General features: G+C 33.2%; 1 protein-coding gene across 2 annotated transcripts; it reads left to right on the plus strand.

Annotated features, from left to right (window-relative positions):
• The first annotated feature begins 4,435 nt into the window (after positions 1-4,435).
• Positions 4,436-11,796, plus strand: APEM9 (3-phosphoinositide-dependent protein kinase-1). Of its 2 annotated transcripts, none has more exons than XM_086455938.1 (6): positions 4,436-4,584; positions 7,746-7,910; positions 9,195-9,272; positions 9,362-9,551; positions 10,489-10,850; positions 11,435-11,796. In XM_086455938.1, the coding sequence occupies exons 1-6, from the start codon at positions 4,529-4,531 to the stop codon at positions 11,562-11,564; spliced, it is 981 nt and encodes a 326-aa protein (XP_086312064.1). In that variant the 5' UTR covers positions 4,436-4,528; the 3' UTR covers positions 11,565-11,796. The 2 variants fall into 2 exon arrangements, with proteins under 2 accessions (XP_086312064.1, XP_086312063.1); XM_086455937.1 differs by having other exon boundaries at positions 4,437-4,584; positions 9,362-9,647.
• Positions 11,797-11,887: the final 91 nt, after the last annotated feature.

An 11,887-nucleotide genomic window follows, 5' to 3' on the forward strand; every position in this document is an offset into this window, starting at 1 on the left:
GCCCACAAGGATTGCAGTGCGGTGATGTTGGCAATATTTTCCTCAAGATTCGTGTGATATTGAGATGACATTATTTGTGACGCAACAAGTTAAGGTTTAGAATCATTGTTAAACACAAAAGTGTTTCGAATCCTAAATATCATAATCTGATCTATAAATAAGAGATTAGACAAGAGCTTTTAATCATCTTCTCCTATCTTCTATAGTCCTCTCTTATTCTTTTAGTTTTCAGTTTTTAATTTAATTTTTGTTCAAGCTTTGTAAATAGAAGAAGCTCTCTACCAGTTTCAAGTCAAGATTAATAAAAGGATCATCACTTTCTTTTCAATATCTTCTTTTATTTATATTTCTTTTATCATTCTTGCAATGATGTGTGGCTAGACCTCTATTAAAGAGATTAATGAAGCATGAGCAAGATCATCATATATAATTTTATTTGTTTCTAATCATACTTCAATGCTATATTGTGATACCAATCTGTTAAGTAATGATTATTATATATAATATTTTTTATTTATTTTGATAGTTTAATTTTAGATAAATTTAAGTTAAATTATGCCTTGTTAGAGATTTTATATTTAACATTTTGATTTCGTTTTATTAAATATCATCATAGAATTTAGATTAAATATTTGGAATAATAAATATAATCTTTCGATCCAATAACATTAGCTTTGTTAATTGGATCGAGATAATAAATAAATAAATTAATTAATGAGATGGATTACTTTTGGTGGATTCGACTGATTTGATTCTTTACATTATGATTCTTATTCATTTTAAGTTAGCTTTATTCAGTTTTTCTTTAATTACTTTGAAATACGATAAATTTATGTCCACAATTATGGGTCAACATTTTCTCTATGGATCGATCCTCGATTGCCATGGCTTATTATTTTGTTTTCTATTTTTATCAATAATCTGCATCGAACATTAACCACTAGTTTTGTCAAAAGATCAATCAGGAAAAATGGCGTACTTAAAGTATAGCTCATTCATTGAATCTTTAACTTTTGATGTATGTTTTAGCATCTTTTATATAGATACAATAAAATTGTTTGGTCCATCCCAAGAAAAATTCAGATACCTACAAACCTGAGAGCTCATCAATGTTCAATGAAGAAGGATGCAACCTGAATAACTTCAATTCACCAAGTGGGCCCATTTCAAAAAAATAAAATATTTTCAAATTTTAATTTTAAGCTTGACCTTAGGTAACTAATGACCAAGCTTAATTTTACCTTGGCCATTGGTCACTTGATATTAGGATAAAATTTGATTTGGCCTTCACTTACCTAATGTTAGGCTAAAATTTTCTTTGACCTTTACTCACCTGAGGTCCTTCACAAAATTGTTATGAAGGTCCAATTTGATTAGGTAGTTATTTGTGGAATGAGTGCTGTAAATTTTCTTAGGAAAATTATCTCTTAAAAATATATTTTGTATATTGAGGTGGTTGATTATTATATTATGCGTATCTTTAGAAATTTATAATAAATATTTAGAAATGATTTTATACAAATATTTGAAGAGAAGAGTTAAGAGAAATTAGCAAGGGCCACAGTAAACGTGCATAAGTTGTTTATCGATATATATCGAAATCTAATTGCATTTCCTCAGAATCTATGAAAGAATTGTCATAATGACTAAAAAAATCACAATCTTGGTCTTCAAATCCTTTTTGTTGCGTTAGAGACATACTTAGAAAAATGCTTCATTGTATAAGTTAAAAATATGATTTTGTTGCATTTTCAAAATATTCATGGCGTCCATCACTTGTATAATTCTTACATAAACATCTAATTAATACCATTGATTTTAAGAACATTAATCAAAGAAGGACAAAACAAAGCAATGATATAGTTGAATCAATCTTAGTTGAGTCCAAAATTCTCATCAAAGGTACAAATTATTATTGGGTCGAGGTAGTGCAAACCATTGCAAAACAGGGGTCTTTAAAATTACAGATCTTTCGAAAAAGGAAAACTAACCATTTATTTTGAACCAATGAAGAGAACAACAATCATTTAAAATCATATCTTAAAAACAAACCAAGGGTATGAGTGGTTCAATACAAGTTTGATCAAAATAAGACTTTGGAATCGAAACGATGTTTGAAATCTTGTTTAGTTCCTCATCATATCTCGTCCGCAACAGAATCGATCTATAGTCAAATTAAAATTGATTTAAATTTTTTATAAGTTTATGTGTACTTCTAAATAACAATTATTAATTTTATTTTAATTACAAAATCTTATTTTATATATATGAAAAATAATTAATTTGTTAAAATTTATTTTTTCACAAATAATAAAAAATATAAAAATAAAAAAACAAAAATCAAAATGTAGATTAATTAACTGAGTTTATGTAAAGAACAACAAAAAATAATTTAATTTTTTTAGGCAATAATGATTTAAATGTCTCTACTAAAGATTCTATCCCTACTAATAAAGATTCTACTAACTACGTCTCTGTTACAATACTCCAAACATGGTTTCAAAACTCGTTATGACATTTCGTCTCATTTATGGACGAGAACAAGTTATCTTAGACGAATCAACTCATCTCGGACTAGATAAACCATTAATCTTATTTTACAATTATTTGATCACACATATATTTATATAAAAATAATTATAATTTTTTTATATATAGAAAAGGTAAAGTAGAAGATGTTTGATAATTAAATCATATTCGATCTAAATGATAAACATTTAAAGTTTTAAACAAATTAATTATTTTAATTAAATTATACAAAATCTCAGTTGACTCGGATGAGTTTTACTGTCTCGACCGAGATTTAGAACCATGCTCTAGATTAGTACTATTTCGACTAGTAAAATAAAGATTCTATTGACCATGTTCACATCATCTCTTTTATACCAAGCATCTTTTATATATTTCCCTTAAAAATTTGTTACAAGAAAAAAAAATGACTTAGTTGGACATTTAACACTGCAAATTATGGATGAGTTGAGCAAAACGTATTTTTAAGGATGCAAGATCACCTTCAATCTAGATCAAGAAGATTGTGAATGACAAAGAGAAAGGATGAGAGCTGTGAGAGATGCAAAGAGCCATGAAAGAAAAGAAACGATGATCTAAATTTTTTAATTTTAAATTGAGTGGTGAAGAATCAAGAAAAACCAATTTTTTTTTTTGTAATTTAATTGATTGAAAATGTTGAAGCTTGGACACTTTTTTAAGGAGGCAAGAAACCGTGATTTTTTTTTTCTTTTAGTAGTAATTGGTTAAGAAAGAAACAACTTTTTTTTAAAATATTAATTGATTGAGTCGTGTTGGAATAACATTGAAATTGACTTTGTTTGGGACATTGGTGTGCACATAACCATATATGATTCTCATTCATATCTCTATGAAAAGCATTTATGATTCTATAAATGCATCTACATTAGCAATGTCTGAAACGATGTCAATTTCAATGTCACTTCAAAATTTTCCTAATTGATTTTCCACGTTAAATTTAGAGTCCTACTATTTTGGAATCCAATTTATTATTATTAATGGTCGAGGGTTAGTTTTCGAAAAACAAAAATCAAATGTGTAAGAGAAAAATAATCGAATTGTGCAAGCTGAGATTTGTTGTTTCAAAAGTTATGTGCTAAGTTGATGAACCAATGGCATGATGCCATGTGTGTTAAATAAGCGAAAGTGATTGGTTACTGAGACAAAAATTTCGAGAGAAACTTTGGGATCAGTTTAAGTGCTTTATTTTTACTAACTTTTCAATACACATGGCATCGTGCCATTGGTTCATAGCTTAGCACAACCTTCAAAACAACATATCTCTATTGAAATTGTGCCACGTGGACTAATGAGTAAGTGGGGTCTTTAAAGAGAGGATCACCAAAATTGCAATCTGAGGCATGGTTTTTAAACTTGGTATCGCGTCTCATGTCGTTCAGCTCTGATGCCGAGTCATCTCAGACGAGTTTTCCGATACGTTTGAGACATCTTGTGAGATAACTCGAAAAATTGTAAGTGAGATGTAAAACTCGGTCAAAAAAATGACTTTGTGAGTTGGTCTCGTTCAGCTCTGATACCGAGTTAACTCGGGTGATACGTCTTGATCTCGGACAAGTTTAGAAATCATGATCTGAGGTCAAACTGCGAGTCTCCAAAATCGTAATCCTTTCCCATGCCACCTAATTGCCATGTGTAAAGAAAATGCCGCTAGTACTTGAAGACTTTTGGATTGTAGCTCCAAAAAACCCACCACAAGCCTACAATAGTCGCTAAACTCGTCTGAGACCGAGACATATCGTTCGAGTTAACTCGGTATCGGAGTTGAACGAGATCAACTCACAAAGTCATTTTTTGACCGAGATTTAAGACTCACGTTCATTTTTTTGAGTTGTCTCATGAGATGTCTCAAACGTATCGGAAAACTCGTCCGAGACGACTCGGTATCTGGCCTGGACGAGACGTGACGCGAAACCGAGTTTAAAAACCATCCTAAGTTCATCTTTCTCTCAATTTGTTTTGTTCTTTTTTTCTCTCAAAAATGTCTGTCACTCTCCCAAACTCGGCAATTTGGGACGAAATCAATCGCTCAGAAAGGTATGAATAGGATTGACGGCTATTTTTTTTTTCTTTCGAAGAATTGTGTTCGATCCTACTATATATATGTGTATTATATTGGGTTCCTGTTCTTCTAGTCCTCAAAACTCTCGAAAATTTCCCTTATTGATCATAATTTCTGTCTCTGCTTAGGGTTTTCTGTAATTTTTAGTCGATGGATCAAATAGGTTAATTTGATTTTTCTCTAGACATTGTGAACTCGTCTGAGTTGGTAAGGTTCTCTGTATTGTTGGGTGGCAAGTCTTGGATTCTACTCCATTTGAACTGTTGGATTACTGTTATTGTTAGAAACAGCTTTGCCCATTATCAGAAGCAAAATTTTTTGAAGAACCCAGTTTTTAATTTGGTAAAGTCTGTCAATGTTAATGCCACGACCCGGGTCTCTGTACCCATTGTAGATGGTTGTTCATCAAAGGCAATCGATGTGTGTAGGCACTAAACATGTTTAATGTGGATATCACATATGTGATGTTAGGTGCTACAGGTGCGGCACTAGGGCCGGAGCCAGGATTTTCTTGTATTGGGGGCAAACTATGGTCAATTGTATAGTTGAAGAACTTGAAGATGAAATGGTTTTAAGGAGAAATTTAGAGGTTTTTGGTTAGAAGTTGAAGAAAAGGATACTTAGGTCATTTCCAATTAGTATATGAGAAGGCCAGGTCAAAAGTTGGAGGGAGGTGAGGGTGTGGGGGCAAAGGGGGAGAGAGGTGAGGGAGTGGGGACAGATGGGGCATGTAATTAGTTGAAAACATAGGGGTGTCTCAAAGTTCTGTTGGGGCAATTGCCCCTACCAGCTCCTTACTAGCTCTATCCTTGTGTGGCATGATGGTGTTGTCGCATTGGTACAAGGGCTCTCTGTGACTTGAGTGAGAATTGCTTGTTTTCATGTGTGGGATAGGGTTCGAAGGTCTAAAGGTCATGAGAAAGAGACAACCTGCAAGGTGGTGCCTTTCTTGGATGTGGGTGGTCAATCCCAGCGCAACCTGATCTCAAATGCCTTGACCTGAATCTTGCTATATGCGTCGCCTTGCCCAATCTGAGTTGGTCAATGTTAAAGTCCAAGCCTGACTTGGGTTAGGTTACAGAAATTTCTTTTATATATTACATGTGTTTATTGTGTATATCATGGTCATCGACTCATCATCATCATCATCATCTACGCCTTATCCCAAATGTTGGGGGGTCGAAAATATGAGTCCAGTTTTCTATGCAACAATATCTTAAGCCATACCTTCAGTCAAGATACGCGTGTTCATGTATTTTTTGATTATCTCCATGCATATCACTTCTGTTTTATTTTTTATCTTTTCATTCTTTTAAAGTCTTTGACTTGTGTGTGTTATTTCACGTCATTTTTTGATCAATTTCTCATTAGTGGTATTTGTTGTAAATATTCAAACCATCTCAATTGATTTCCTTTATTGTTCTGATTTTTATTTTTTATTTTGTCTTTCACAGTCTTACCACTCATTCATCTTAATATTCTCATTTCTGATATTATTATTTAATGAATATGTTATTTCTTGAGTTCCCAATATTTAATTAATCAGCTCCACTAAGCATGACTGGTCTTATTGCTGTTTTGTAAAACAAATTCATTTAGTTTGGTACACATCGATCACATAATATTTCAAAAGTACTATTCAATTTTATATCCCCAGTACTAATTTCATGTGTTAGATCTCACTAATATCTCAATCTCTATGTATAGTTGAACCTAAATAAGGCGAGTTCTCTCATTGGGGGTATTTCTTGCCCATCAATTTTGATTAGGGGTGCCTTCATCAAAGCCTTATCCCAAGATTTGGGGCTGGCTAAACAAATCTCTTGGCATATCCCCTCTTTCTGCACAGACCTCATCCCCGTTCCCTTTCTCCCATCTATCCATCACAATTTTCCTTCTTTTCTCAAATTATCGGTGCATCGGTGACGAAATTACTGCTTGATTTAAGTGGGAGTCACCTCACTTGCTACCCATCTAACTTAACACTAGAACTGCTACCATGTATGATAGATTTATTTTAACATCTACATTTACCTTCACCCATTCACCACTCAAAAACTAAATTGAACAACATAATAGAAATGTCAGAGAGTAAACTTTGGCATACACCCATGGTCCCTCCCACCCATGAATGCACAATGGATTTCATTATGTGGCTCAATAGAGATAATGTGAACACTAGGGAGTAACCCTAGTTTTTGACATAACAAGATTTCTTTAGATGGGTGTCTATCAAATGGATGGTTTGTATTGGTCATATGAGCTCTTCATTATAAGAAGTTTCGAGGACACGCTAGGAAATCTTTCTTTCAATTTTTTTCAAGAAATTTATATTTTATGAATTCTGCAGGAATGGTGTGTGCTAATATTTACCCCCTCTCTCTCTCCCTCTCTCCCTCTCTCCCAGTTTCACTAGAGGAAACAATTGATCAATAGTGTTTTGCAACAAGTCCTATGCATCTCATTATACTTTACATCTACTTTTTATGGTTTGACCTTTTCTTTGGGAATTTCCTGTTCCCTCAAATATTTTTTAATTGTTGTGAAGTTGCAAATTTTTTATCTGAACAAAAATGTGGTCAGGTAGAGAAGCCTTCCTCTAGTTATTGTTTGTATTTGCAATATTTAATAAGTTTCTAGCTTTGGATATTCACATCAAACTTTGTCTGGACTGAATCTGTTCTTTTTAATAAACTTTGAAAAGTATGTTTCAATTGTTTCCTGTATTTATGTAACTGCTTAACATCAAGTTTGGGTTTAACACCTCCAAATCAGATTTTTTCAGCTACATCGTCCTTTTATGTCTGACCAAAAGAAAGTGTGCACTACCACTTTGCCAAGTGTTTAGAGTTCAAAAACTTGTAAATTCAATAATTCTATATGTACTGTTGTATTCATCTTATCTTTATAATAATAATAATTGTTGTGAAATAGATAGTTGGTTCTTTTTAAAATATTTTCTCGGAGTAACCATTTCCCCATCAAATGTATGCCGATGTAAATAAGACAACCACTTTTCTTTTGTTTTTCAAACAGACTGGGACTTCGATAGTCTCTGAAATAAGATGAATGCAACCTATATATGTCACTTTATTTGGTGATAATTTCTTTCTATCATTATTATTATCTTTTGCAGCTATCTTGTCTGTTGTATGTTTGAGGAGGCAGTATCTCTATCTTCTTCTGTGCTGGAGCGTATATGTAAAACTGATGCCACTGCACAAATTGAAGACATTCAGTTGGCTGACATGATCGAATCAGCTGGTATGGTTTTGGTTCAGTCCCTAAAGGAATTGGGGAGGTACCTTAATTCTTCTCTTCTAGATTTATCTTTTTCGTTTCCTTCGTATATGCTATTTACTGGAAAAAAAAGTGAAAAAGATGGAAAAAGGTTCAATATTTGTTCACTCTCCAGAAACGAAAAGAGAAAGGGAAAGAGCAAAAAAAATTCATTTGGACCTATTTGATTATTGATTGCTGATTGCGGTCATTGGTGTAAGTTATAGGTGATTGACTTGGTTTTTTATTTTTTTTGATTGGTGTAAAAAAATTATTGGAAAAGAAATAAAGAATGCATGAGGAGGTTGACCTAAAAAAACAGGAATGGAACACAGAACAGGAAAATAAAAAAATGCCACCTTTGACTCACACACCTAATACACTACCTCCCATCAAGATAAGAAGTTATAAAAAGAAGACGTCCTTAAACTTGTTAAAAATAAGATATTTTTCCTTAGCATTTGGTAAAGAAGTAAATTCTTTGATTATTAGATACGAAATTACAAGAATCCTAAATTGGTTTATATAGAAAATAATAGAAATAATTCTATTGAGAAGTAAATTCTAATTGATCTAATCTAATACTAATCCAATGTAGTCTTTATCTTTACAGTATAAGATGGTTTGGTGTAGCACTATACACCTTACTGCGATAAATCATATTCTAATACTAAATCTAGCTAATACTATTCCAATCTGATCTTTATCCTAACAGGAGAAGATGATTCAGTGCATCACTGTACACCTCATTACAATTAATCATACTTTCATAATATATACACACACAAACATAGCTAGTGACCTTTGTGATCCAGAAGAAAAATCTATAGAAAGATATATTTTGGTGAAGCAGAGATTGTACACTAAAATAATTGAACTTCAGAGCTGACACTTAGACCATTTTTTCCACCATCCAATAGAATGTGATTGATGACATGTTGAGATCATCTTTTGGTTTAATACCGATTTGGACAAATTATGTACTTTTTAATATGGGTCAGTTGTTGATTACTTGTATTTTTTATATTTGGGTTAAATGTCAAGCTATTTTAATGGAAGGAGGGGTTAAATGTAAATCGTAGATGCCCATTTCATTTATATGTGATACATGCCTCAAATATGACTTGTAGATGGGACTATTTTATCCTTGTAGGTTGATACCTTGCATTGAGATTCCTAGTGACACGGTTCATATCTTCATTATCACTTGTACACTATCTTCTAATCCTTTTAATTAAGTGTATTTCTGAACACACACTAATCATACATTTCTAACCTTTTTCTTTTCTTTCACCGAATCCTGCAGAACATCAGAAATGTTGAATGAACTTAAAACTTTGTTTGGTTCAGTGACAGCTATACCTTTTCAGGTTCTTCTTACTGGGTATGAATTTATCTATTAGACAGATTTTTGTGACCTCAAAGTCTTTAGAATGCAATGATGTTAATTTTCTTCCACGAATTGTTTGGCAGGGTCTGCTTTCAGATATCAGAAGATTCTTATTCAGGTCTTCGAGAATTTCTTGACGAATTCCTTGGAAAATGGAGGTATGTGGATGGACAGTTCTACATTCTTTCCAGTGCAGAGCCAAATGGGGTTTACTTGAAAGGATGTGACGGGCGTTCTATTTTGGAGATAGAGAAATACTTGGAGGTTGTGGAGGTTTATACTTTAACTTTTCTTGGGATGATATTAAATGATACAAACCTTGCCATGGAATGGGTTGAGAAAGCTGAGTTGCCTGAAGAAAAAAGACAAGTGAGAAAGATCGTTCCTTATATCTTATTATTTCAGAGATCGTTATAAAATTGGTTACAATGAGTTCTTTAGTTAGATGTGACCTTTAAATGTCTTCAATCTATGGACATTGATCCATACTTAATAATATGTACTTTTATGGCTGTGGCATCAGTGGTTAGCAAGTGTAGGTTCTGTCTGATGTAAGCACACATTTGAGCTTACGTATGTGTAATGGGTTCCCGCCTTGGAGGGCTTCTAGGCCAAAACTTGTCATGGACTCTGATTTCCTCATCCACTACATATTCTTCTGAAACTATCAGAAAAATATAGAGAGCTGCTATTGGCACCTCAACTTTTACTTTTTACACCCCAATTCAAAACTAAAAAAATAAGTCAAATGGTTGAGAATAAGTAAAAGTTGGGTGCCAATAGAAACTCTCTCTCTTTTTGTTTAGATTTAGGGTTTTATATGAGCCTGATCCTAATTGCAAATGACTGCTGAAGTTGTTTGAATGTGTTATAATGCTTTGTAATGTTGAAGTAATATAATAACTTGAATCAATCTGTAATGTTTGAATGGTGTGTTTTATTCTTTAATTAGGGGGTGATAAATAATTTAAGAAATTGGGGTGTAATAAGTAAGAATTGGGATGCCAATAGAAGCTCTCAAAATATATGGCATTTGTGCAACCAACTGCCCTGCTTTTTTTTATTTTTTTATATTTTTATTTTTTGACATGTATAATTACGCTGGATTTTGATGAATTTGATTTCTTCGTAATCATACATTTTATCGATTATCTTATAAGTTGATAAAACTAGATTTATACTCCATAATTGTTTTCTTCTAATTTTGTAGGAACTGTTAAGGAGATTACGGTCCTTATATTCTCTTAAGGCCACCAATTCATCCCAAAGCATGGAGATAGCCACACCGGCAGATAAAAATAAAGCTCACTCTCATTCTTCCATAGTGTCAACCGTATCTGGAGTTGAAGGAACATCAAAAGCTCGAAGCCCACCTGATGAAGGAGACAATAGAAAGCAAACTATTTTAAAACTCACTAAACAGGTGGAACTGTGTCTCTGGTGGTTCCGTACGGTTACTCTAAAGATTGGTAATGCTCAGTTGGTCTTTTCCCACGGAAAGGTCGTGGTATGGGGCTCGTTGATCATATTCATTTATTATATCCTTCAAAAGAAACAAACTACTTTAAAGAGGTTTGATACCCTTGTTAGCTTCATTTGCAATTTTTTTTTTTTTCAAAAGCAAAGCATGAAGAAATAATTTATATGATTAAATCCATAATTTCTTCATCGTTCACTTGTACACTTGCTTGATAATGTAAGCAGGGTGGACCCCACCATGTGTGATATATTGTAAATTATGCAGATGATGTGGGGTCCTCCAAAGGTTTTCCTAGAGGGGGTGCTTGTAGTAATACAGTGCAATATGCAATACACCCCATAAAGGTCCACCTATATGTATCTTGATCCCTCGGTATGGAAGAGGAAACCTAAGATATTTGTTGCTTAGAAAGGGTGAAATTTGTACAAGAAATGCCAATGCTATAACAATTTATTTATGAGATGGACACATTGGACTCGGACAAATTTTTTTTTTTTTCATCTCCTTCATGGAAAGAAAAAGTGACTTCAGATGGAGTAAATGTTGTACAAACAATTTCTTTTGAATGTAATAAAAATTGGTTTGTGCCTAGATCACAAATATGAGATTGTGTTACTTGGTGGGCATGAATATGTCTATGATTAGCATGCTAATATTTTCTTGATTTATTCTTCAGGATATTTTCTAGAAAAGCTTTATCTCTGAAGAAAGCTTTGGTAGACATGTGGCAGCTTGCATTTTCCGTCCAAGTGAACCCTTTGGCTGCTGTCCAACCTCTCCCAGCCGCAACACGTGGAAGCAGGTGACTGGTGACGATGCTTCAACATTATATGTTTTTTCACCTTTAAGCCATTGCTGGCAGGAGAGAATAAAATGAGATGTAATCTTAATTTTCCTCTTTTTCCCCTTTGTGTAAGAATCACATCAACTCAAGTGGGATGAATAAAATGGCCCTTGGGGTGAGTCCTGATCACCCTCAAAGTACTGCACTCAAACCTGTTTGTTCTATGATACTGTTATTATTTTTTGGATGGCTAAGTTGGACTTCAACTCGCGACCTCAAAGTTGCATTACAACATGTCAACTAAGTAAGTTATGGGTCTTAGTGTAAATTACTTTTGGTATTGCC

The sequence above is a fragment of the Akebia trifoliata genome, chromosome 10, assembly GCF_017979445.1.
Source record: "Akebia trifoliata isolate Shusen 1 chromosome 10, ASM1797944v1, whole genome shotgun sequence".
NCBI classification, from domain to species: domain Eukaryota; kingdom Viridiplantae; phylum Streptophyta; class Magnoliopsida; order Ranunculales; family Lardizabalaceae; genus Akebia; species Akebia trifoliata.

Coding starts and splice junctions, on each gene's coding strand:
- APEM9 (XM_086455937.1), top strand. CDS start 4,529: ATGTCTGTCACTCTCCCAAACTCGGCAATTTGGGACGAAATCAATCGC. Junction 7,911..9,194: donor TCCCTAAAGGAATTGGGGAG/GTACCTTAATTC, acceptor CGAATCCTGCAG/AACATCAGAAATGTTGAATG. Junction 10,851..11,434: donor AAACAAACTACTTTAAAGAG/GTTTGATACCCT, acceptor TTTATTCTTCAG/GATATTTTCTAGAAAAGCTT.